Source organism: Dromiciops gliroides, chromosome 2 (assembly GCF_019393635.1).
Source record: "Dromiciops gliroides isolate mDroGli1 chromosome 2, mDroGli1.pri, whole genome shotgun sequence".
Taxonomy (NCBI): domain Eukaryota; kingdom Metazoa; phylum Chordata; class Mammalia; order Microbiotheria; family Microbiotheriidae; genus Dromiciops; species Dromiciops gliroides.
The window spans coordinates 470,291,193-470,315,958 of record NC_057862.1 but is presented as its reverse complement, the minus strand read 5'-3'; the positions used below and the strand labels follow the sequence as shown (position 1 = coordinate 470,315,958).

At 44.7% G+C, this 24,766-nt stretch overlaps 1 protein-coding gene across 6 annotated transcripts in view; it reads left to right on the top strand.

Annotated features, from left to right (window-relative positions):
• OTOF (otoferlin) overlaps positions 1 to 24,766 on the top strand; it is a 185,015-nt gene that overhangs the window by 149,605 nt on the left and 10,644 nt on the right. For 3 of the 6 annotated variants that reach the window (XM_043987814.1, XM_043987817.1, XM_043987813.1), the window contains 19 exons: positions 1,020 to 1,172; positions 2,149 to 2,338; positions 2,742 to 2,866; positions 3,332 to 3,466; positions 4,503 to 4,664; positions 5,934 to 6,053; positions 7,639 to 7,800; positions 8,142 to 8,304; positions 8,826 to 8,956; positions 12,743 to 12,772; positions 13,337 to 13,468; positions 17,051 to 17,117; positions 18,366 to 18,505; positions 18,733 to 18,867; positions 19,030 to 19,167; positions 19,823 to 19,950; positions 20,179 to 20,349; positions 21,818 to 21,978; positions 24,507 to 24,649. In XM_043987814.1, coding sequence (XP_043843749.1) covers positions 1,020 to 1,172; positions 2,149 to 2,338; positions 2,742 to 2,866; positions 3,332 to 3,466; positions 4,503 to 4,664; positions 5,934 to 6,053; positions 7,639 to 7,800; positions 8,142 to 8,304; positions 8,826 to 8,956; positions 12,743 to 12,772; positions 13,337 to 13,468; positions 17,051 to 17,117; positions 18,366 to 18,505; positions 18,733 to 18,867; positions 19,030 to 19,167; positions 19,823 to 19,950; positions 20,179 to 20,349; positions 21,818 to 21,978; positions 24,507 to 24,649 — 2,586 coding nt within the window. The remainder of the gene's footprint in view (positions 1 to 1,019; positions 1,173 to 2,148; positions 2,339 to 2,741; positions 2,867 to 3,331; positions 3,467 to 4,502; positions 4,665 to 5,933; positions 6,054 to 7,638; positions 7,801 to 8,141; positions 8,305 to 8,825; positions 8,957 to 12,742; positions 12,773 to 13,336; positions 13,469 to 17,050; positions 17,118 to 18,365; positions 18,506 to 18,732; positions 18,868 to 19,029; positions 19,168 to 19,822; positions 19,951 to 20,178; positions 20,350 to 21,817; positions 21,979 to 24,506; positions 24,650 to 24,766) is intronic. The other 3 variants (XM_043987816.1, XM_043987815.1, XM_043987818.1) reach the window with 2 other exon arrangements.

Below are 24,766 nucleotides of genomic sequence, written 5' to 3'. Positions count from 1 at the left end.
TGCTAGCCCTCAAAACATTTGTGCAGCCCCATTTTGAGAAGTGTCCAGTTCCCAAAAGAGGAACTTTTGCTTAGCTTATGTACAAATGCTACAAGAAAACTGGGTGTGTTGTTTTAAAGCAGGGGTTCTTAAACTTGGGCTGTGTAGACTTGGATTTTTTAAAAAATATTGTGATAACTATTTTAATATAATTGGTTTTCTTTATGATTCGATGCATTTTATTTTATACATTTAAACACATTGTCATTAGAAGGGATCCAGATGTTTTACCAGACTGACAAAGGTGTACATAACACAAAAAAGGTCAAAGACCCCAGCTTTAGAGTCAGTCGAACCTCATTTCCCACCAAAGAAAAATGTTAATTCTCCAATTCCCTTACCTACCTTATTCATCAGAGTGGAATTTTTTCAGCCCTGATATTCTAGGACTCTGGAATCCTCCCACAGACAGTCCCTGGGTTTTCTTTTTTCTTTAAATTTTTATTTTTTGGTGGGGCAATGAGGGTTAAGTGACTTGCCCAGGGTGACACAGCTAGTAAGTGTCAAGTGTCTGAGGCCGGATTTTAATTCAGGTCCTCCTGAATCCAGGGCTGGTGCTTTATCCACTGTGCCACCTAGTTGTCCCCAGTCCCTGGGTTTTCTTGATCCAAGCTTAGGTCAAGTATTTTATTCATCAGCTAGTCAATTAACAAGCCATTGTTAATTAATTAATGAACATTAATTAAGCCATTTTCCATACCAGGCACTGTGCTAAATGCTAGAGATACAAATCAGTCCTGTTCTTAAGGAGTTTATGTTCTTATGGGAAGAGACAATGCATACATACACACGTACAAGAGAGCAGACAGGACTCATCTAGCTTCCTTCCAATTCCCATAGGCCCAAGAAATTGCTTTTTTCCTTCTTCCTGTCTGTCCTCATTCCAGCCCTAACTTGCTCCCTACTCATTTCCCCCACTCCAAGCAAGCCCAGCTTCCTCTGTTCTATCTCATAATTTCCCACTTCCTCTCTCAATACAGCCCCAGCACAGCATCCCAGACGTCTTCATCTGGATGATGAGCAATAACAAGCGAATTGCCTATGCTCGGGTACCCTCCAAAGACGTGCTCTTCTCAATTGTGGAGGAGGAAGCTGGGAAAGACTGCGCCAAAGTCAAGACCCTATTCCTCAAGGTGCTTGATAGGATTGAGGGGAGATGGAAAGGAGTGGGGCTGAACCAAAACTCTAGTCTCTCCTAAGTAGTTATGCATGGCTAACCACCACCACCATCCCATTCCCACTCCACCAATCATTCAATCAACCAATCACCATTTACTATGTGCCAGTCACAGTGCTAGGCCTTGGGAATATAAATATTGAGACAGACTCAAGAAACTTACATTCTAAGCTCATGCACACACATTCTCTGTGGGACCTCAGTTCTGACAGAAACCATAAAGAAGTTGATATTAAGGAAAGGGTGAGCAATTGAAAACCTGAAATCTTTTAGAAATCTGGAAATCTTCTAGTCTTTGCTAGAAGAGTCAAAGAATGGAAACAGAAAGGTTGGGAGATGTGGAAAGGATGGAGCATACTGGAGCATGACTGCATTAAATGAATTGGGTTCCATAATGCTTGGGCCCTGCCCTCCCTGCTCCTGGCCCATTCCCTTCCACCGTGACTCTGTAGTGAGGTAGCTAAGTATATTGGGTAGAGGACTGAACTTAGAGTCAGGAAGACCTAAGTTCAAATCCCACCTCAGGCACATAGTAGCTGGTGAATCTGGGCAACTGACTTAACCTCTCCTAACCTCAGTTTCTTCACTTGTAAAAGGGAGATAATAATATTATCTGCCTCATACAGTTGTTGAGGTTTGAATAAGATAATATAAATTTTAAGGCCCTCTGTCAAATATGATGATGTCATCTCCAGTCTACCTAAGCTATGAGGGATGTAAAGTTATGGGGATGTAAAATAAAAGGGAAAGTTAGGGGATGGATTACAGGAAAGGATTTTGTCTCTTCCCATTTTCTGTCCTCCTTCTCCTCCTAATTTCCACCCCATCTGATGTCTTCTGGGAGTCCTAGCTACAGGGCACTGGACAGGGAAAGGATATGGGTGGCCAGGCCCTTGGTTTTCCCTCAGTCACATGTTGCTCATTACCCTCAGCTGCCAGGAAAGCGGGGCTTTGGCTCGGCTGGCTGGACAGTACAAGCCAAACTGGAGCTATACCTATGGCTGGGTCTCAATAAGCAGCGGAAAGACTTCCTGTGTGGCCTGCCCTGTGGCTTTGAGGAGGTCAAGGCTGCCCAGGGTTTGGGCCTGCAATCCTTCCCCCCCATCAGCCTCTGCTATACCAGTAAGTGCATCCCCTGAAGGGCCCCTGTGAGTGGCTTCCCCCCACTCTCCCCCCTCCAGTTCATCAGGCCTCCTACACCTGCTGATAGAAGATTCCCAAGAACAGTTCAGCTCATTTTCCTATAGATACATTGGACAGATCCCTGTCCAGCTCAGCCTTTTCTCCCAGAGCAAGTGAAGTCTTGTACCCCCATGCCTTCCTCCCACCCCCCACTATAATTCATCCAAACTCACCAAAAGGAGGGTGGTGACCAGATCTTTGGAGTTGGGGATAGCTATACCAATGGGAAGGGGAAGAAAAAGACCAGTGCCAGAGTCCTGGACATTCCCGTGGGGAGGGGAAAAACATTTGGGACCCTGTGAGTCTGAGGGCCTTGCTTCTCTGTCCCTCCATCCCCATCTAGAGAAGCAGGCGTTCCAGCTCAGGGCCCACATGTATCAGGCTCGAAGCCTCTTTGCTGCGGACAGTAGTGGCCTCTCAGACCCTTTCGCCAGGGTCTTCTTCATCACTCAGAGTCAGTGTACAGAGGTGAGAACTCTGAGACTGGACTCTCCGTGGGAGGATAAAGGAGACAGGGAGTCAGCTCCAAAAGAGGATTACACAGATTCGAGATCCATAGGCAGGATGTAACATGTTGGGCCTAGGGATCTAAGTGCAAACATCATTTAAATCATTGCAGGAGGTGGGGTGGGGGAGGGGCAGGAAGAGAAGAGCCTTGCAGATAGCTATAAGACCAGCTGCCCATGCTAATAACTGCTATCAAAGGCTTTTCATTTTCATTCTATTTAAATTCAATACAGTACATATTGGGCAAACATTTCTTTGTACTGACTAGTATATTCCTCAAGATTGCTGAAGGCTTGAGGAAGGAAACTAAAATTCAGCTTTGAATCTTCACAGAACCTGAAATTCAAGAGCCTATGGTTTTCTTCCAAGTAGGTCCCCATTGATTACCTGCCCATCTTTTCCCCTACTTTTACCCCTGTGTTTCAGGTTTTAAATGAGACCCTGTGCCCGACCTGGGACCAGATGTTGGTATTTGATAACCTGGAGCTATATGGGGAGGCTCATGAGCTTCGGGATGACCCCCCCATCATTGTCATTGAAATATATGACCAGGACACTATGGTATATCCTATGGAAGGAGGGAGAGAGGATTGGGGCCCCTTTGGCATCACCCCTTCATATCCCTGCCTTGTTCCCTACTACAGCCATCACTGACCACCAGATATCCTGGTATGGCCCCTACCACACCCCTGGAGTTGGATTGTGGGTTCATTCCAAAGTTTGCGCTTTGGTATTTGTTCAGTGCCCCAGTTCTCAAGACAGCTTGGCAACCTCAACTCCCAACACCACAATCATTGACATTCTTGCATACCCACACTGAGAGAGGGAAGCCCATTTCCTGTCCCTGCTTCTCCATGCCCTGCCACCACCACTGAGATCCCTTTGAGGAAGATGGAGTACCATTGTCCCTAAGGGTCTTTCCTAGTCCAGGTCAGAGATTCCCTCTGTTTTCTCCTATGAAAAGTTAAGGGATTGAACTAGATTACATCTAAAGTCCCTTTTCAGCTCTAAATCTGTGATCCCATGATTTTCAATCTCACTCCACCTCTCTGAATATGGAGACATATCTAACTTGGACTGGACAAATCCAGGAACCTTCAAGGATGCTGTAGTATAAAGAACATAAGAATTGGCCCCTGGTTCCAATTCCAGTTCTGTCTCTTTGACCTTGGGCAAGTCATTTAACCTCAGATTCAGTTCCCTTATCTGTAAAATGGGAATGGTACCATCCCTGACAACCCCACAATTCATTGGAAGAATCCAATGAGATCATTTATAAAGTGCTTTATAAACCTTAAAGCATCATGTACTTTTCAGCTATTCAGGGATCACAGAGCTGGGCATCCTGCTAAGAACATCCCCCAGTGCCTCCCTTCATTATCCATACATGTAGCTGCTCATAAGCCTTAGACACGTTGCACCAAATCTGACCCTTAGCCCACAGGGGTCTCTGAGAAAGGCAGTTGGCTTAGGAGTTGGCACAATAGGGAAGGAAACCTTAGAAGTAGCCCTCTGGGAGTTGGGGGCAACCAAAGGCAAACCTTCCTTCAAGCGCAGGCCCTCTCACAACATCCCCTTCACTCTCTCCTTTACCCAGGGGAAGGCAGACTTCATGGGCCGGACTTTTGCCAAGCCAGTGGTGAAGATGGCAGATGAGGATTACTGCCCACCCCGATTCCCTCCCCAGCTTGAGTATTACCAGATCTACCGAGGGAATGCCACAGCTGGGGATCTGCTGGCCGCCTTTGAGCTGCTGCAGGTGAGGAAGAGCCCAGGCAAAGAAAGAAGGGGCCTTTTCAGCTGTGTTTATTCGAAAACCAAGGCAGGTCTCATAGAGAAAGGTCCTCCTCTTGTCCTGGGTTCCCTCCAGGGAGTCCAGAACTGAGTGCCTGCAGTTTTGTCCCAGCACACAGAATGCAGAAGAGTACTTACTGCACTTGGGCCTTCAGTAGCCTTCAAATACCAGCCTCAGCACGAGGGAGAGAATGATTAGTGAAAAGGGGAGGCTGCCTCCTCCCACCAAAATGGCCTCATTCTAAGGGAACTTTGCCCTGGCCAGCCTCACCCTGTCTCCACCACTGCTAGCAATAGCCTTCCCTGAAGCAGCCTCAAGGCACTCCAGGGTCACCACATATACACATGCACGAGTACATGTGATACATGCATGCAAATGTATGTATGCACACAACAGGCTGCTGTGTACATGTATGGGCATGCAATTACATGTATGTGTGTGCCCATATGTGCACATGCACACCTAGGTACAGGTGTATAGGTATAGGGACATGTATGCTCCTACTATATGTATACACAGCAATGCATGTGTATGAACCCACAACACATATACATGCTGTGCACATACAACTATTGTACTGTGTACACCTATATAATTGTATATACACATGTGTTGACATATCTATACATGCACACTTGTGAACACATGCATATGGGCACATGCAAATTACACAGGAACTCATGCACAGTACTCACTTGTACACATATATATACCTGTAAATAAAAACATATACATATCATTTGCATATGTTGCATTATACATGTACCTATTTGTGTACATGTGAAATGTGCACATGTACACATGTACTATACAATACACACATACCCATATACATTCACAACCCCCACATTGATATACATATACAACCCACAAATTCTCATACATGTAAATTATTCATATATACACAATGCATATGCATGTTTATCTATCAACATGTATAATGCATGCATACCCATACCTACAAGTGCACATGTATGTATACCTTGCAATATGTCTATATATAGACACATGGACACATTCATATGCACATATGCATTGTACATATGTGCATGTATGTACACACATATATCTATTCACACACATGTACACCCTCCAACTTCTAGCTTACTTGAGGACTTATTTATTTTTTATTGCTACAGGGGCATTTTATCCTTCTCAACCCAGATATATACATCACTAGCTACTGCTCTGGCCTAATCTGTGTGCCTGTGGTCCATATCTCTGTGTCTGTAGATTGGACCAGCAGGGAAGGCTGACCTACCTCCCATCAATGGCCCTGTGGACACAGATCGGGGCCCCATCATGCCTGTGCCCCTTGGCATTCGACCTGTGCTCAGCAAATATCGGATTGAGGTAACAAGTGCCCCTTTCTCATTCCTGGCAGAATCAGGCATCCTGAATTTTAACTGCCCAGTCCTCCTGACAGCAGCTCTCCCCAAATGGCTTTCACTGACACTTGATGTGCTTCACTGAGCCTCACTGCCTCCCTTCTTCCCTTCCTTATCCTTGTAGCTCACTAGTGGTTATATCCAACCATAGCCCTTATATTCCTTACCATTCTGGTTTCCAAAGTCCCAATTTCTCCCTATGCGTCTCCCTAACTTTATTGTGGACCTTAGAGACAATTTCTCCCAACAGCACAAATGTAAGGCTCACAAAACCTGGGGTCACAAAGCCCTTCAGAACCTGAACTTACTTTACCTCTCAAGCTTTATCAGATATGACTGATAGCCCTGCACACCCACACTCTGTGGTTCAGTTAAACCGGCCTTATTACTGCTCCTCATATATAGCACTCTATCTCCCACCACCATGCTTTTGTATGGACAGTCCCTAATGTCTGGAATGAACTCCCTCCTCACCTCTAGCTCTTAGAATTCCTAGTTTCTCTTAACGTTCAATTCTGACACCATTTTTCCTACATGAAGCCTAATGTCAACTAACATAATGTCAGAAGTGGGATACAAACCCAGGTCTTCTGGCTCATATCAATGCCTTTCACTCTGTACCATCCCATCCATTTTTTTTCTATTCCATTATATGCATGAAAGAATTGGACTAGCTGGTCTGTAAGGCCTGTGAAGGCCCAACAAGTTTGGGGTCTGTGGCTTCCTCTTCCTTGCACCCAAATACAAGTCCATGTATAACACAAGTGTGTCAAACATAAGTCCAGTAATATTCCAGAGTATGACCTGAAGCAGATAAAAATCTATTTCTATTTGAATTTGACACCACTCTTCTAATTAAAGTCTAGAGAAAATCCAAGTGGAAGGAAAGAGACCAAGGGAAGTTAGTGTCTATATACATATTATCTCTCCTGGATAGATTATAAGAACCTTGAAGGCAGAGACAGTCCCAATTTGGTCTTTGAATCCCCTGTGCCTTGGATCCAGTACAGAGTACAGTCCCTGTGGCACAGAGTAGGTGCTTAATAATAGGTTTGTTCATTAATGGATTCATTCATTTCATTAGGCTCCAGCATTAGTGCATCTGAAATCATTCCATCATAATACCCCTTCACATTGGCTCATTTCCCTTGGCCTCTTTCCCTCAACTTGGATTTTCTCCAGATTCTCATCAGACACCTACTGGCATTTGGGTAGGTAGGTGCAAGAAAGAGAAATCCAGAGAATCACAGAGACCACAGTATGTCAGGTTACAGTATGTGTGTGACCATAAGGAGTATCTAGTCTAATCGCTTATTTTATAGATAACGAAACAGGTGCAGAGAAGAGGAGCACATGTGTCCAGTGTCACTCAAAATAGAGACTCAAATCTAGGTTTTCTTGCTCCGAATCCAGTGTTGTTTTCACTTGAGCCGTGCTTCCCAAGCAACTGCCTCTCTGTCCCTACCCAAGGCCTCCCTCCATTTGCTCCAGATGCTACCTCCATTTCCCCTGTATCCTTTCCTCTCCCAGTGAGTTTTCTCCCTTCCTAGGTACTCTTCTGGGGTCTCCGGGACCTGAAACGAGTGAACCTGGCCCAGGTAGACCGGCCTCGAGTGGATATTGAATGTGCAGGTCGAGGGGTGCAGTCATCCTTGATCCACAACTATAAGAAGAATCCCAACTTCAACACCCTTGTCAAGTGGTTTGAAGTAGTAAGTCAGGGCTCGGGGCTATTGGTCAGGGGAAAAGGAGGAGCAGAAGAATGTGGAATAGAGAAAGAGATCCAACTGTAATTGAATCATAATTGAGAGCTGGAAGGGACCTTAGAAGTCAGTCCAACCCCCTAATTTTACAGATGAGGAAACTGAGGCCCAGAGAGGGTAATGTGATTGCCCAAAGTTGCACAGGAAGTAAAGTGTCAGAGGCAGGATTTGAATGCTGGTCTTCCTGTCTCCACTGTGCCACCTAGACCCTAGATAGGACCAGGGGGTGAAGAGGGGATTGTCCCTTGCTTCCTTATCCAGGCTCTCAGCTCCTCCTCATTCCCACCCAGGACCTTCCAGAGAATGAGCTGCTGCACCCTCCACTCAATATCCGGGTAGTAGACTGCCGAGCCTTTGGCCGATACACCCTGGTGGGTTCCCATGCTGTCAGCTCCCTTCGTCGATTCATCTATAGGCCCCCAGATCGCTCTTCCCCCAACTGGAACACCACAGGTACCAACCCTCCTTGATCCCAATCCTATCTAATCTACCACCTAAATAGAATATTTCCTCAAGGCCAGACCTCCTTCTATCCCTCTTTCTCTCCAGCCAATTGACCACCCTAACTCCAGATTCCTAACTACTGAGATCTGTGGCCTAGGAATTGAGGGGGTGTGGGGAGGGGGTGGAGGATGGAAGGGAGAGGATTGAACTCTGGGGACATAGGATGATGAACACAGGATAACCAACTAACCCCATGGAGTCCTGCATCTAGAGAACCTATGCCTAGCTCTGTCCTGACCTTTTCTCCTCTTTGAACCTTAGTCCTTGGCACCTCCTTTACTCCTACAATGGGCTGTTGGCCCAACTCTCCAACTTCTGTTCCCTGGCACTTTGACATCTCCTCTCCCCACTTGGAGCACCTGGTCAGGTAGCTCTAGAATCCTTGTCCATCCCTCCTCCTGCCTTTTGTTGCTATCACCATCTCTTCTCTTCTCTTTTCTGTCTGTCTGTCTGTCTGTTTCCTACTCCAGTTGGGCGGTACAGGGGGGCCCGGGGACTGTCCAATGGGGGTCCCTGCTACTGTCCCACAGGGGAGATCGTAGTCAACATGGAACCTGAGGCTCCAGTCAAGAAACTGGAGACCATGGTGAAGCTAGATGCGGTAAGACCCTCTGCCTCAGTAGCACCCCCGACTTGGCTCTGTGGAGGTCTGTTAGTGCGTGTGTATGTGCATGTGCATGTGTGTATGTGCACTGTGTATATGCTTATGTATGTGTATATATGCATGTGTATGTGCATGTGTGTATGTGTGTGCATTGTACATGTGTATATGTATGTGCATTGTATTATATGTGTGTGCATGTGTTTGTGTGTTTGTGTATTGTGCATGTATATGTGTGCGTGTTTATTTGTATGTGTATGTGTGTATGTGTATTGTGTGTGTATAGGTGTATATGTATAGGTGTATTGTGCACATGTATTGTGCATGTGTATGTGTGCGTGTTTGTGTGTATGTGTATATGCATATCTGTATGCTTATTTATATGCATATGTGTATGTGCATATGTATATTATAAGTCTATATGTGTATGTATTGTATGTGTATGTATGTGTGTATATGTTTATATTTATGTGTATATATGTGTGTATGTGTGTATTTTCCAATAATTACTATATTTGTCCAAACAAAGACTATACTTCACATACTCACACACACACACACACACACACACACACACAATCTGACTTATAAACAACCTAGCTACAACCTATAATTGTAATTCCTTTCCAGTGTTTCACCTATACCTATTCTTTCCTTTAAATAAATCATGTTAGGACTATAGCCTATATTCAAGGGCAATGCATGTTCAGACAATAGGGTTTACCATAAGCCTTCCAATGATACTTTCTTTCATTTTGTGCAACAATAAGACACTAAACAGTATCATATGGACTATATTTGGTGAAGGATTACATGGTAATAGTCCAAAAATAATCATCCTAAACCACCTACTGTGTGTACAGGAGCTCATGGGGGTGAGGACAATTTTATCCTAATACCCAGATGCTAGAATTCAAAAGCACTGGGAAACTAGGAGAAGAGGCATTGTTCTATCTGAGGATACCCATCCAGACCCCAGCTGTATGTCACCAACTCTCTTCCCACATACACATCTCTTGATTCCTACCAGTCACTCACAAGGTAGCAAGAGGAGGGAGTCTAAGGATATGTTAGCATCTGTTTGTGCTCCAGGATTACTGGAGTATCATCACATACTCGATATCCTAATAGTGCTGCCTGGAAATTTCTTCTACTATAGAGCAGGGCTTCTTAAATTTTTTCAACTCACAACCCCTTTTCACCTGAGAAATTTTTATGCAACCCCTGGTATATCGGTACATAAAATACATAACCTCTAACCATAGCCAAATTTTTCATGACTCCCACATTCAATTAAGTGACCCCATTTAGGGTTGTGACCCACAATTTAAGAAGCTTTGCCATAGAGTAAGCAGAGAGGAAGAAGAACTTTCTTGCATCATCAGACCAACTAGTAATGGTATAACAACCAACTGAACCCATCACTAGCTGGCCTCGTGTTGACTGACAACGCAGCTTGCCAGCTGTTTAGTTCAGTAATTTTCCAGTCATGTCCGGCTCTTCATGACCACATATGGGGTTTTCTTGGCAAAGATACTGGAGTGGTTTACCATTTCTCTCTCCAACTCATTTTACAGATGAGGAAACTAAGGCAAACAGGGTTAAGTGACTTGCCCAGGGTCACACATAGCTAGCAAGTGTCTAAGGCCATATCTGAACTCAGGAAGATGAGTCTTCTTGACTTTCAGTCTGGCACTCTATGCACTCACTGCATCACCTAGCTGCCCCTACTAAGCACCTATATGCCCACTATGTTCAAGGTACTACAGAAAATATAAAATGAAAAAGTATATAATCTGTGACCTCAAGGTATTTATATTCTGTTAATCTGATGTGGCCAGGTGGCAAAGTGAATAGAGTATAAACCCTGAAGTCAGGAAGACCAGGGTTCAAATGCAGCCTCAGACACTTACTAGCTGTGTGACCCTGGGCAAGTCACTTAACCCTGTTTGCCTTAGTTTCCTCATCTGTCAAATGAACTGGAAAAGAAAATGGCAAAATACTCCAGTACCTTTGCCAAGAAAACCCCAAATGAAGTTATGAAGAATCAGACATGACTGAGATGTCTGAACAACAATAGCGACAAGTCTGATGCATCTGGCAGATTATTTAAGTTACAGGCTATAGAGAAGGAGATTTTGATTCAATATATGGAAGAACTTCCCAACAATTAGAACTGTCCATAGAATGAGCTGACTCAGAACCTCTCTGTGGACAAACCCCAATGTCTTCATATTCTTCTCTTCTCCATCCCTTCACAAACTTCAGTTGCCGCAACAAAGTAACTGTCTTTGCTAGGGTTTTCAGAACAAATTTATTAAAAAGTAAAGTGGGGGGGGGTTGGCTAGGTGGCACAGTGGATAAAGTACCGGCCTTGGATTCAGGAGGACCTGAGTTCAAATCCAGCCTCAGACACTTGACACTTACTAGCTGTGTGACCCTGGGCAAGTCACTTAATGCTCATTGCCCCGAATCTCCCCACCAAAAAAATAAGTAAAGAGAGATGGGAAATAACGGAAACCTAAATTCCAGAATTGTCACATCAAGGAACATGGGAATCTAAGCCTAAAGTGTTCCTAGTCTCATAAATGGCTGGTCCAACTTCTGAGATTAACTAGCCCATTTGCCATCTAGCAAGTCTCAGTACAGGGCCAGACCAGTAGCCAAGCTGCCTGGAGAAAAGATACTCTCTATAGCCACACTTCCACCAAAGATATTCATTTTCATTTCAAAGTTGATAACCCCTCTAGCAAATTTCCTGGGTAACCTTTTTCATTCAGCATCCTTTCTCCACAGTAGCAAGGCCCTACCCATATTGTCAAGTCATAATTTACATTACACTCCTCCCCCCCCCCCACTCCCACACTGCTTCCCCACCAGGGACTAGTGCAAAGGATTCTAGATAAAGAATTGGAAGAGACCTCAAAGCCATTGTGTCCCCCTTCATTTTACAAACAAGGACCACAGATTTTAGAGCTGGAAGAGACCTGAGGCCATTTAGCTCAACCCCCTCCTTTTACAAAGGAGGAAACTGAGTCCCAGGGAATTGATTTCCCAGATGTCAAATAGGTTGAGAGTGTCATGGGGATGTACATGGGAATCCCTATGCAGAATCCCAATATCCTATATAGATCATGAGATCATTCCTTAGTTTACTTCAGAAATAAGCCACCACTTATACATCTTCTGATTTAACTGTATATATACATGTGTAAATATGGCAAGTTCTGGACAGTCCCTGGTAAGGAAGTAGAGAGAGCATAAGGATAATTTAAAAAAAAACCTCCCTTAAAAATTTAAAAATTTTAAAAAACAACCTTCCTATTCTGTTTACTTTGGGGTTGTTGGGATTTTTAAATTTCTATTTCCTATTCTGAAATCTCTCTTTCCCTCCAGTCTCTCCCCCACTCATTGAGAAGGCAAGAAATGCAATACCCATAATACAGATGAAGTCAGAGCACATAGAGAATTGAAACCTACTGATAGTCACCCACAGTCCACCTCCATTTAATCATTCATTTCAGGGTTTTTTGCCTACCAAACCAGGTCAGGTGAAACTCAATTTAGAAACAGTCAAAGAAGAAACCATTTCCAGGTCCCTAAAATAATGCAACGTTGTTGATACAAAATGTGTCACCTCTGCAACTGTTTGCAAAGCAGCATCCCTGTGTGTAGTCACCCCACAAGAACTCTGTATGAACACACTCACCTCCCTTGTCCACTTTCTCACAGTCTAGTGTCCCAAATGGGTAACTTTGTCTTTATTTCCTGTGACATGCCTCCCAGAGTTCTGATGCTGTTGTCAAGGTGGATGTGGTGAGTTTGGGCCCTGGAGGGTTTCAGAGGGAAGTGCCTGAGGACTAAAGTCTGTGGGATGAAGGATCTGGGAGACATGGGAGCATAGAATGGGAGAAATAGCTCTTATGCTGGTATCTGGGCGTCTCAGCCTGAGGGGCTGGGATTGGATACAATGGTCCCCAATCCTCTAAACACCATAGCCCCTAGGGAGTCCTAATGTTACTACATAGACTCAGTGTCCTCCTCCTTCTGGAATGATCCAGTAAATAAGATGATAGAGGATGTGTGTCAGCTAAAGATACTACAGTAAGAGAACACTTGGGAGCTTGGGCTCTGAGCTTGGGAGTCAGAAAGGCCTGAATTCAAATCCCACCTTAGACATTTACCAGCTGTGTGGTCCCAAACAAGTCTCTTAACCTCTCTGGGCTCAGTTTCCTCATCTGTAAAAAGGGGGTTGGCCTCAACAGCCTCTAAGTTTCCTTCTTGCACAGTGCCTGGCACATAGCAGATGCTTAATTGATGCTGGTTGGATGACTAAATTGACTAAATCTAGGATCCTATAACTTTCCTCATCACCTGCAGACAGAGGAGGAGAAGGACAAAAAGAAGAAGAAGAAGAAAGGAACAGCAGAGGAGCCAGAGGAGGAGGAGCCAGACGAAAGCATGTTGGACTGGTGGTCTAAATACTTTGCCTCCATTGACACTATGAAAGAGGTGAGAGGCTCCAGGAATGGGGCTGGGGCAAGAAGAGCAGGGGTGAGATGGTGGGGAGGGGGGGGCTGGGGGGCGGATGAAACTGACCTCAACTGCTTCCCCTAGGTCAATGACCTCCTTGCTAGTCCCAGAGTGGTTTTGGATTATTTCACATCTATTGTCTCACTGCATGATGCGAGTTTAACTTGAGTGAAGACTTCAGTGTCTGCCTCTATTTGCTTAATGTCCCTCCATACAGCTTAGTAATAGGCCCTCAATCACCATATGTTATCTTACATATGTGTTTCCCTTGGTGGCAATCAAGGCAGTCATCCTCAATCTACCTTTTGTGACCAAGTGTGTGTTACTTTATAGTTTAGGAGTTTGCAATACTAATACCCATTAAATGATTTACATTCCTCCTGAGTTCTTGACCTGAGTTCATATCTGCTCTCAGACACTTACTAGCTGGATCCCTGGGCAAGTCATTTAACACTGTTTGCACCAGTTTCCTCATCTGTAATAAATGAGCTGAAGGAAATGACAAACCACTCCAATATCTTTGTCCAAAAAAAAGGAAGGTCCCCCAAATAGGATCACAGAGAGTTGGACACAACTGAAACAACTCAACAGCAGGATCTTGCTGCCACCAGATGGATGATGATGCCTTGGTCATGGCCTTAGGTTAGCTCTTGTAATTCAGACTTAAAGGCTTCTCATAGAAAAAAGACTGATTAAAATACAAAAACTGGGGGCAGCTAGGTGGCGCAGTGGATAAAGCACCGGCCCTGGATTCAGGAGTACCTGAGTTCAAATCTGGCCTTAGACACTTGACTAGCTGTGTGACCCTGGGCAAGTCACTTAACCCCCATAGCCCCGCAAAAAAAGCAAAAACAAAAACAAAAACAAAAAAAAACCCTTTTTTTACTCAATTATGCTTTTTCTGAAATCTGTAAAATGACACTGTCCATGTTGGGGACTCTCCTCTCAGGCCCAGTGACCATATACATATTTGCTTCTGCAGGAAATCTCTCATTCCCCTAAATGCTCCCAACTTTTGAACTAAGAAAATCCACTCTTGGGCTCTCCCCTCTGACTCCAAGTGCAAGCACATAAAACTTCCATTCAACTATGCCTCAAAGCAGTTGTTTCCTGCTCCTGTGCATGGGCACTGGTTCCCCTCTCCCCCAGAATGAACATCTACTCTGTTGAGTTTTGCTCTATCTTCAGAAGAGGGAAAAATGAAGATGAATTCCAAGAGCATGGGTTAATCTCTCAGCTCACTTTTATAAACTATTTAGAGGGTCAAGCATTCTATAAAAAAAGTCTATCCTCCTGAATCCCTGTAAATCAATCACCTCTCATTTCCTCCCATCTTCTCCAACAGATTGCTGCTTCTATCACTCCTACTCTCTAACTGATCTATAATCTCTCCCTACTTGGTTGTTTCCCTAGTATATACAAAGATCCATGTCTCCCTGATCTTCAAAAAAGTCATTTGATTTACTCATCCATCACCACTAGCTATTGGCCCATATCTCTCCTCCCTTTTGTGGCTAAACTCCTTGAGAAGATCCTCAAAAACTGGTCCCTCCTTTTCATTTCCTCTCACTCTCTTAACTCTGCAGTCTGACTTTGAACCTCATCAATCAATTGAAACTACTCTCTCTAAAATTACTAAATTTCTCTTAATTGCTTAATCTATTAGCCTTCTCTAATCTCTATCCTTCTTGATCTCTCTGCAGTCTGACACAATCGTCCTCTTTTCCTTAATACTCTCTTCTGTGTTTTCATCACTCCTCAATCTTTTTTCCTGAATCTTCTTTATCCAGGTCACACCACTCACTATGGGGATCTCCCAAGGTTCTATCCTAGGCCCTCTTTTCTTGTCCTTCTATGCTATTTCCTTCCATGATCTTTTTTTTCTTTTTTGGGGGGGAGGCAATGAGGGTTAAGTGACTTGCCCGGGGTCACACAGCTAGTAAGTGTCAAGTGTCTGAGGCCAGATTTGAACTCAGGTCCTCCTGAATCCAGGGCTGGTGCTTTATCCACTGTGCCACCCAGCTGCCCCTTCCTTCCATGATCTTATCAGCTCCCATCGATTTAGCTATCATCTCTATGCTGATGATTCCCGAATCTACTTATCCTGCCCTAACCTTTTTCTTGACCTCCAGTCTCACATCCAAGCCACCCATTAAACAAGATCTTCCATAGCTATCTTAAACTTAGTATGTCCAAAACTGATCCCATTATCTTTACCACCCCCCTTCCCCAAGACCTTCCCTTTCCTAACTTCTTTGTTACTAAGGTACCACAATCCTCCCAGTCACCCAGATTCACGAGGTGTCATCCTAGACTCCTCACCTTCTCTTCCCCACTATTATATATCCAATATGTTGCCAAGTCCTTTCATTTCCATCTTTGTGACATCTCTATTATATATGCACCCTTTTCCCTCTGACATTATCGCCACCTGGGTACAGACTCTCATCACCTTACTTCTGGACTATTGCAATCACCTACTCATTGGTTCCTCACTCCAATCTATCCTCCACTCAGGTTTTGATCTTCCTAAAGAACTAGTTTGACCATGTCATTTCCCTATTAAACAAACTCCAGTGATTCCTTATCACTTTCAGAATCAAATATACAATCTTCTATTTGGCATTCAATGCCCTTCCTAACTTGGTCCTCTCCTCCTTTTCCAGTCTTCTTACACCTTCCTCACCTGTACCTCCATGTATTCTTCAATCCACTGACAGAGACCTCCTCATTGTTCTCCCTAACACTCCATCCTCCCCATTCTGCAGCTTTTCATGGACTGTCCCCCATGTTTATATCCCCTGTCTTGCTTCTAGTCCCAGCCAAAATTCCACCTTCTATATGAAGTCTTTCCTGATTCCCTTTAATGCCTTCCTTCTGTTGATTCACTCTCATTTGTCCTGTAATTATCTTACTTGTAATTGTTTGTCTATTGTCTCTCCCATTAGATTGTTAGTTCCTTAAGAGTAGGTACTAATTTTTTGTCCTTCTTTCTATTCCCACCTCTTAGGATAGTTCATGGCACATAGTAAGTGTTTAGTAGATGTTTATTGATTGATTGACCAACCATGCAGAGGCCACTCTCTGGAATCATGTCCATCCATTTCCATGTCCTTCTCTCCATTTTTCTTTCCTACTTCCCTCTCTCTTTTGCTGTCCCAGAGAGTATAGCCTCCTCTTAGAGATCAAGCCCAAAGACATAGCTGAGCTGTCTGAACTAGCTACGAATTTATCAGTGACAAAACAAAATCCTCATCGATGGGTAGCAGAGACTCCAAATAAGGGGAATTCATACTATGCATAGTAAATTCATATTTTGTCAAGGAGACAAATGTTAGACATGCTCTTATGGCATGCTTGGGCACACTGAATACAAATGCTTATAAAATGGATTGGGATGACAGGATTAAACCTGTGAGTTTGGTCTTAGTCTCCACATGTGAACTAACAGATAATAAATGCATTCAACTGACTAGAAGAGACTTCAGTGGATCCAGGAGAAAGTACCACCAGAGAATTTCCCTCCTCTATTCTCGCTCATATCTGTCTCATCTTTTGCAGCAAATTAAACAGCAAGATGTGGCAGCAGTTGATGCTGAGGACAAGGAGGAAATGGACACCACTGAGGGTGAGGCCTCTGTGATCCGAAACCTCATCCTCCCCAGATTAACTACACTTACAGAATACTTTGATTCCATCTCCAGCTATGACCAATTACTTCCTTCCAATTCCCCAATCTGTGTCTTAAGGGGTCTTACAGGCATGCACACACATGCACACACACACACACACACACACACACACGCACACACACGCGCGCACACACACACAACCCTTCAGTGTCCAGAAGGGCATCAGTAACAGTGAAATTCATTAATTAGATGTCCCCAGTCACATGTTAAGCATACCTGGTCATACCCAAGGAACAAGTCAACAGCCTCAGATAGTCAACAATGATGCTGAGGGAAATCCAGATATTAGAACCAGAAGAGACCTTGGAGATCATATACTCCAGTCCCATCATTTTACAGATGGGGAAGATAAGGACAAAAGAGATGAATGATGTGTCCGAGGTCATACAGAGAGGTATTAGCAGAGATGTAACTAGAATTCAGATTTCCAGGCTCAATTAATTCAACAATCATTTATTAAGCACCTATTATGTTCATGGCACTGTGCTGCCTGTTGTATATACAAAGATTTTAAAAAACACTCCCCGAAGAGGCATCCAGGTGGCACAATGGATAGAGCACCAGAATACCTGAGTTCAAATCAGGCCTCAAACAAGTAATAGCTGTGTGACTGCTTCCTGCCTCTGGGAACTTATACTCCACTAAAGTCCCAGCCAACTCTTTAATCAATTAGTTCATTAATTTTTGGATGCAATCTATTATTTTAGTGTTATTGAGAACTTCCATCAAGGACACTCCCTTTATGAATACAGATCAACATCTGCAGTTTATTAAAGAGTTTCCTGGGGCTACAAGAGGTAAAGTAACTTGCCCAGAGTCACACAGCCAGGATATGCCAAAAGTAAAACTTGAACCAAGGTCCTTCTGACTCTGAAGTCAGTTCTCTATCTATTATTTATTAATTAATTAATGCCTTACATTTGGATAGTACTTTGTACAGTTGTTCAGATAATGTTCTATTTGATCCTCTTAACAACCCCCTTGATAGCAAGGCAAGTATTAATTATCAGCATAACACACATAGAAAAACTGAGACTCAAAGTTGTAAAGCAACTTGTCACACAGTGATAAGTGGGCGGGGGCACTAGAACCTACGTCTCCTGAGCCCTGGCACTGGGTTGTATCTATTCTGCCAAGCTGATGGGTACAATCCTCATTGAATCACTTTTCCTTCTCTTTCCTAGCAGGCCCAAAGGGAAACATGAAGGGCAAGGAGAAGGCAAAGGCAGTCAAGGAAGAGAAGAAAAAGAAAGTTCAGAACCAAGGACAGGGCCAGGGTTCAGAGGTCCCAGAGAAAAAGAAGCCCAAGATTGATGAACTCAAGGTGAAAGCTCCTTGTAACCAAAGAGAGAAGGGTGGGGCAGAGTGGTAAAGGGGTAGTTCTGGGCAGATCCAGGACAAGTTACCTGGCCCTCTGTGGCTGTGATCTAGCAACCACTCCCTTTCCTGAAGCATGGTGGGTCCTTTTGCCCAGGGGCTGCTGCTGAAAGGTGGGGATTTATATGAGGAGGGAAGGCAGTTTCCCCTTCATGATATGCCTTGGGGCTCCAGGTGTACCCCAAGGAGCTGGAGTCCGAGTTTGACAACTTTGAGGACTGGCTGCACACTTTTAACCTGCTTCGAGGCAAGATTGGTGATGATGAGGACAGTTCCACAGAGGAAGAGCGCATTGTGGGCAGATTCAAGGTCAGAGAATGAGGGCTCCAGGTTCTGTTCCCCAAAGTAGAACCTCACCCAAGATACCTTTCCAGTCTAGTCATTGGCACACATTCATACCCCAAACCCCAGCCCCTAGGTGCTTCCCCTAATCTTCATCTCTAATGCATTTCCCTCTGTCTTCTCTCCCAGGGATCACTCTGTGTATACAAGGTGCCTCTCCCAGAAGACATATCCCGGGAAGCTGGTTATGACCCCACCTATGGCATGTTCCAGGGTATTCCAAGCAATGACCCCATCAATGTCTTGGTCCGGGTTTATGTGGTTCGGGTAAGTCTTTTCCTGACCTCTTATCTGGTCCCTGCACTGGAGGGGGATCAGAGCAATAACAGAGTTAACCTGACCCTATATAATAATATACTTCCATAGCTAAGAAGAACCTTAGAATATATCTGATACAGCCCCTTCGCTTAAGAAATGTGGGAGCTGAGTCAGAGAGGATGAGGCAATATGAGTAGTCTGTCAGAGTTAAGATTAGAACCCAGTTCTCTTGACTCCCAGTCCTGGACTCTGCACACTTTGGGCCTATCCAAGTGACCACCTGAATCTTTATTGGCCTTTCTGAAATTAGACATGAGAACAGTAATTGGGGTCAGCCAATTACCTGTGGGGATAGCTGGGTCCTTCTCAGTATTGCCTACCAGCCTCTTCTGGAAGGGATGAAAAGAATGGAAACTTCATGAGGTCTGCTTTGGGGAGAAAGCTGAGAACCTATTTCCTGGAACCTTATCTCCTCCCCAACTTGGGAAGTTCCTTACTGTTCCTAGAGAGCAGTGAGGGGAAAGGATACAAAAGGAAGAGGGAATGTTTTAGGGAATTGGACCATGGAACAAGAGAGATAGAATGGGGAGTGGGGGGATAACAGGGGGTTATATTGTCTTGGACCCAGCTGATCGTCGAGATCAATCACCACCCCTCCCCATAGGCCACAGACCTGCACCCTGCTGACATCAATGGCAAAGCTGACCCCTATATTGCCATCCGCCTGGGGAAGACAGACATCCGGGATAAAGAGAACTATATCTCCAAGCAACTTAATCCTGTCTTTGGAAAGTAAGGCCTCGAGTGCTCACTTTTCCCCTATCCCTGATCCCCTCTGCCCAGTGAGGTCTTCAGCTATGACCTCCCCCAGCCCAGTGACCTTTGCCACCATACTAATACCCCAGGACATGACGCTTCCAGACCTTTCTCAGCCCAGTGACCTCCCCCAGTTTATAGCCCAATCCCCAGGGGTTCTTGCATCCTCTCATCATTGCATTTGCTCCCTGGATCCACCCACAGGTCCTTTGACATTGAAGCCTCTTTCCCAATGGAGTCCATGTTGACTGTGGCTGTGTATGACTGGGATCTGGTGGGCACCGATGACCTCATTGGAGAGACCAAGATCGATTTGGAGAATCGATACTACAGCAAGCACCGGGCCACCTGTGGCATTGCCCAGACCTATTCCATGTATGCCCTAGGGTGTGGTTTGGGGAGGAGATAATTCATCTGGAGAAGGGAGGAGAATATGGACTTAGAGTGATGGGAGGACAGAGAAGGATCAGGCTTGGGGCAGGGAGCAAGATGCGCCAGCAGCACCAAAATGATGGTTGGAGATTTGGGCTCAGTGATCTATACATTTTTTGCTCTTGGTCCAGCCTTGGCCCAAACCTGCTCCCAGGGTGCTTTTAGGGTCTACAGCAGGGGTCCTTAACCTTTTTAGTGTTATAGACCCCTCTGGCAGTCTGATGAGACCTATAAGCCCCATCTCAGAGTAATGCTCTTAAATGCAAAAAAAAAAAAAAAAACAACCCAAAATACACAGGATTACAAATGAAAGCAACTCTACCAATATACAGTTATCAAAATATTTTTTTGCAGGGCAATGAGTGTTAAGTGACTTGCCTAGGGTCACACAGCTAGTAAGTGTTGTGCTGTGTCTGAGGCTGGATTTGAACTCAGGTCCTCCTGAATCCAGGGCCAATTCTCTATCCACTGTGCCACCTAGCTGCCCCCACAAAATACTTTTAAAAATAAGTTCATAGGGGCAGCTAGGTGGCACAATGGATAGAGAATGGACTCTGGAGTCAGGAGGACCTGAGTTCAAATACAGCCTCAGACATTTGACCATAACTGTGTGACCTTGGGCAAGTCACTTAACCCCAACTGCCTTAAAAAAAAAGTTCATGGATTCTAAATTAAGAATATGTGGTCGGGGCAGCTAGGTGGCGCAGTGGTTAGAGCACCGGCCCTGGATTCAGGAAGACCTGAGTTCAAATCTGGCCTCAGACATTTAACACTTACTAGCTGTGTGACCCTGGGCAAGTCACTTAACCCCAATTGCCTCACTAAAAAATATATATATATATATATATGTGGTCTATGGGCTCCTCGTTAAATGCTCCATCTTGGATCCTAGCCCTTCAAGGAAATGACTCGTTGCAGGTGTGCAGGCTACATGACTAGGAGGGAACAGAAAATTTGGAAGAAGTTGGAAGAAGAGGAGTCTTAAAGGGGATAGAAAAGTTGGACAGGAGTAGGATGGAATGGGGGTAGGGAGAGGAAAACAGAGGGAGTGGGAAACTGGTGTCAAAAGGCAGTGAAAGTAGATGGAGAGGAGGTCTAGAAAGAAAGATAATGAAATTTGGGCACATGCCAACAGGGCTCAGTGAAAGGTCAGCCTCCAGCAAACATGGCATCCTCAATTGTTCTTTCTCCCAAGCAATCCCTGGGCCAGAGCTGAAGAACACTTCCTCAGCAAGTGATAAGGGTTTATTTGAGTTTAACTGCTCTAGGAAATAAGACTTGAACCACCTGTGGTCCCAGTCCTGCTATTAATTCAGCCTCACAGTCCTCATGCCTCCCTCAACCCTGTGCACAATCCTACAGCATCCCTCCATCATTTTATCATGGAGCCCCTGTGTATTGTCCCCTGCAGACATGGCTACAACATTTGGCGGGATCCCATGAAGCCAACACAGATCCTATCCCGCCTCTGCAAGGAAGGAAAAGTGGATGGGCCTCACTTTGGGCCTCCTGGGCGTGTCAAAGTGGCCAACCGAGTCTTTACCGGCCCTTCTGAAATTGAGGATGAGAATGGTAATTGGGGTCAGCCTGAAGAAATCATGGGACAGGGGCCCTTTCCAGAATTACCTGCTAGCTTCCCTTGGAAAGGATGGAAAGGAAAAAGAAAGGAAGGGAAGATAGAAATCCAGGGGTTCACTTTTCCATGGGAAAGTTCCATGAGATCTCCTAAGTCCACTTCATGCCACTTTCTCACGTCCCTGACTTAGATGTGCTTCATTATTTCCAAACTTCAAGCACCCATGTTTTCGGTGCCATATTAACTCTTTTCACCAAAGTTAATAGCAATTCCTTCCTTCCTTCCTTCCTTCCTTCCTTCCTTCATTCATTCATTTGTCCCAGTGAGCCTTTGTTAAGTGCTTACTATGTGCTGAACACTGTCCTAAGTGCTGGGGACACAAAGACAGAAACAAAACAGCCTCTGCCCTCAAGGTGCTTACCTTCTCCTGGGGATAGTTGGGAAGAGAAGAATAAGTACCAAAATAAATATATGGAGTGAGGAAAACATGAACTTGGAGAAACAGGAAAGGCCTCTTCATCTCACTATATGTGAGGAATAACAAGGACATTACTTTCTATTGATAGAACTCTTGGAATTTATCTAGTCTGGGTACACCATGATGATACATCAAAGGAAGAATTTAATGGAGAGACTTTGACATAACCCTTTGATAAATCCCAACCTGGGGCATTAGTTAACCATTCCAGGATATTACCTGTAAGAGTACCCCACAACTTTTATCTGGTATCCTCCTCAACCCACTCCCCAGAGTCAGGGGATCTCCCAAGGTGGTCTACACCAAAAGGGTGAGCATGATAGACTTAGACAGTCATGGCTACAAACACCATCTCATTATGACCATCCTGGCCCAGTGAGGACTGGGAAGGAAGAAGCAGGAGGGAAAGCAGCTATGTGGTGGGGGGATAGAATTCTGGCTCTGGAGTCAGGAAGATCTGAGTTCAGCTCCAACTTCAGACACTTACTAGCTGTGTCAACCTGGGTAAGTCACTTCACCTCTGTCTGCTTCAGTTCCCTCATATATAAAATATAGATAATATTATCCAGAGTTGTTGTATCAAATGAGATAATATTTTAAAAGCACTTACCTCAGTGCCTGGCACATAGTAGGTACCACATAAATGCTAGCTGCTAGTAGTAGCAGCAGCAGCAACAGTAGTTTGGCTACTATCAAAAGTAGCAGTAGCTACTATGGCGACAGACAAACCCTGTCCTCTTCTTCCACAGAACATCCTCTTGGGCATTTCTACTCTTCTTGATGGAAGGTGTCTTGTCAGGCTACTCTGTCATTCACAGGAAGAATAGGGATGCCAAAAGTGTAGGAATTGCTAGTCCCGGACCTACCTTCCTAGCAGAGATATATAACCACATTGAGAGTACGGGAGAAGGGGCAACAGACACAAGATGGGCAGTGGAGTTGGGAGAGTCTCAGTTGCCTTCTGAACTTGAGCCAAATGATACTTCTTTACACACCAGAAAGTCTCCAGAGCATAGGAGGCCCCCTGATTGCAACCCTGGCAACTGGAAAGATGATTGTATCCTCAACAGAAATATAGAAGTTCAGAAGAGGGGCATTTTGGGGGAAGGGGGAAGATAGTTTATTCTGTTTTGGACATACAATTCAAGATATCTGAGAGGTCATTGGTGATAAGGTTCTGAAACTCAGGAAAGAGCCTAGGGCTGGATATATAGATCTGAGAGTCATCTGCATAAAGATAATTAAGCCCATAGGAATTGACAAGGTCACCAAGAGAGGGGGTCTAGAGAAAGAAGAAAAGAAGGCCTAGGGCATAATTTTGGGAAATACCCACAGTTAGGGGATGGGATATGGATAATGAAAGAGGACTGAGTGGTCAGCCAGACAGGCTTTCCCCTCAAAAAACATTCTGTATCTATTATGTGCGGATACAAATATATACATAAGTGTATAGACTGTTTCACTTTTGTTCTTGTATCCCCAGCACAGTGCCTACACATAGTAGGCTTGTTAACTGATGTGGATTCACTGAAACATCAAGAACACTCTTTTCTCAGTCCCATGCCCCAGGCTCTCCCACTTAAGTTAAATACACTCCCTGACCTCTATCCCTAAAGATCCCTTCCTTATGTCTTATATTACCATGGCTTATGTCTCATATTAATAGTAGCTTCTCAGCTCAGTACCCCCTGTCCCCACATTTAGAGAAAATTCTAGTAGATTCCTATATGTCTGAGTCCTCGTCTCTCGAATCTGTTTTATACATCACCTCTCTGTTCTCTAACATCCTCCTCCAGCTATTTCATGACTCCCAGGCCTGCACACCTGTTAAATACTCACTCATGCCTAGAGGCAGAGTGGAAACAGAATATGGAGTCAGAGGACCTAGGCTCAAAGGCTGGCTTTGCCACTTACTCCCTGTGTAACCTTGAAAACATCACTTAGCTCCTCTGGGTCTCGATCTCCTTGTCTGTAAAATGAGAGGTTTGGAAAAGATGGCTGTTAGGGTCCCTTCCAGACCTAAAGCTATGAGCTCTTCCCTTCCAGGTCAGAGGAAAACCACTGATGAGCATGTGGCATTGGCTGCCTTACGGCACTGGGAGGACATCCCCCGTGTAGGCTGCCCCCTGGTACCGGAGCATGTGGAAACACGACCTCTACTCAACCCTGACAAGCCAGGCATTGAGCAGGTAAGGAGAGTAAGGCCAGGGGGAGGGGGATGAAATTTAAAGGGATAAGAGGAGAATCTTCAGAAGCTTGGATAGGGAAAAGGAGCATAGAGATGAGGAGGCCCCTGTGGAAAAGGG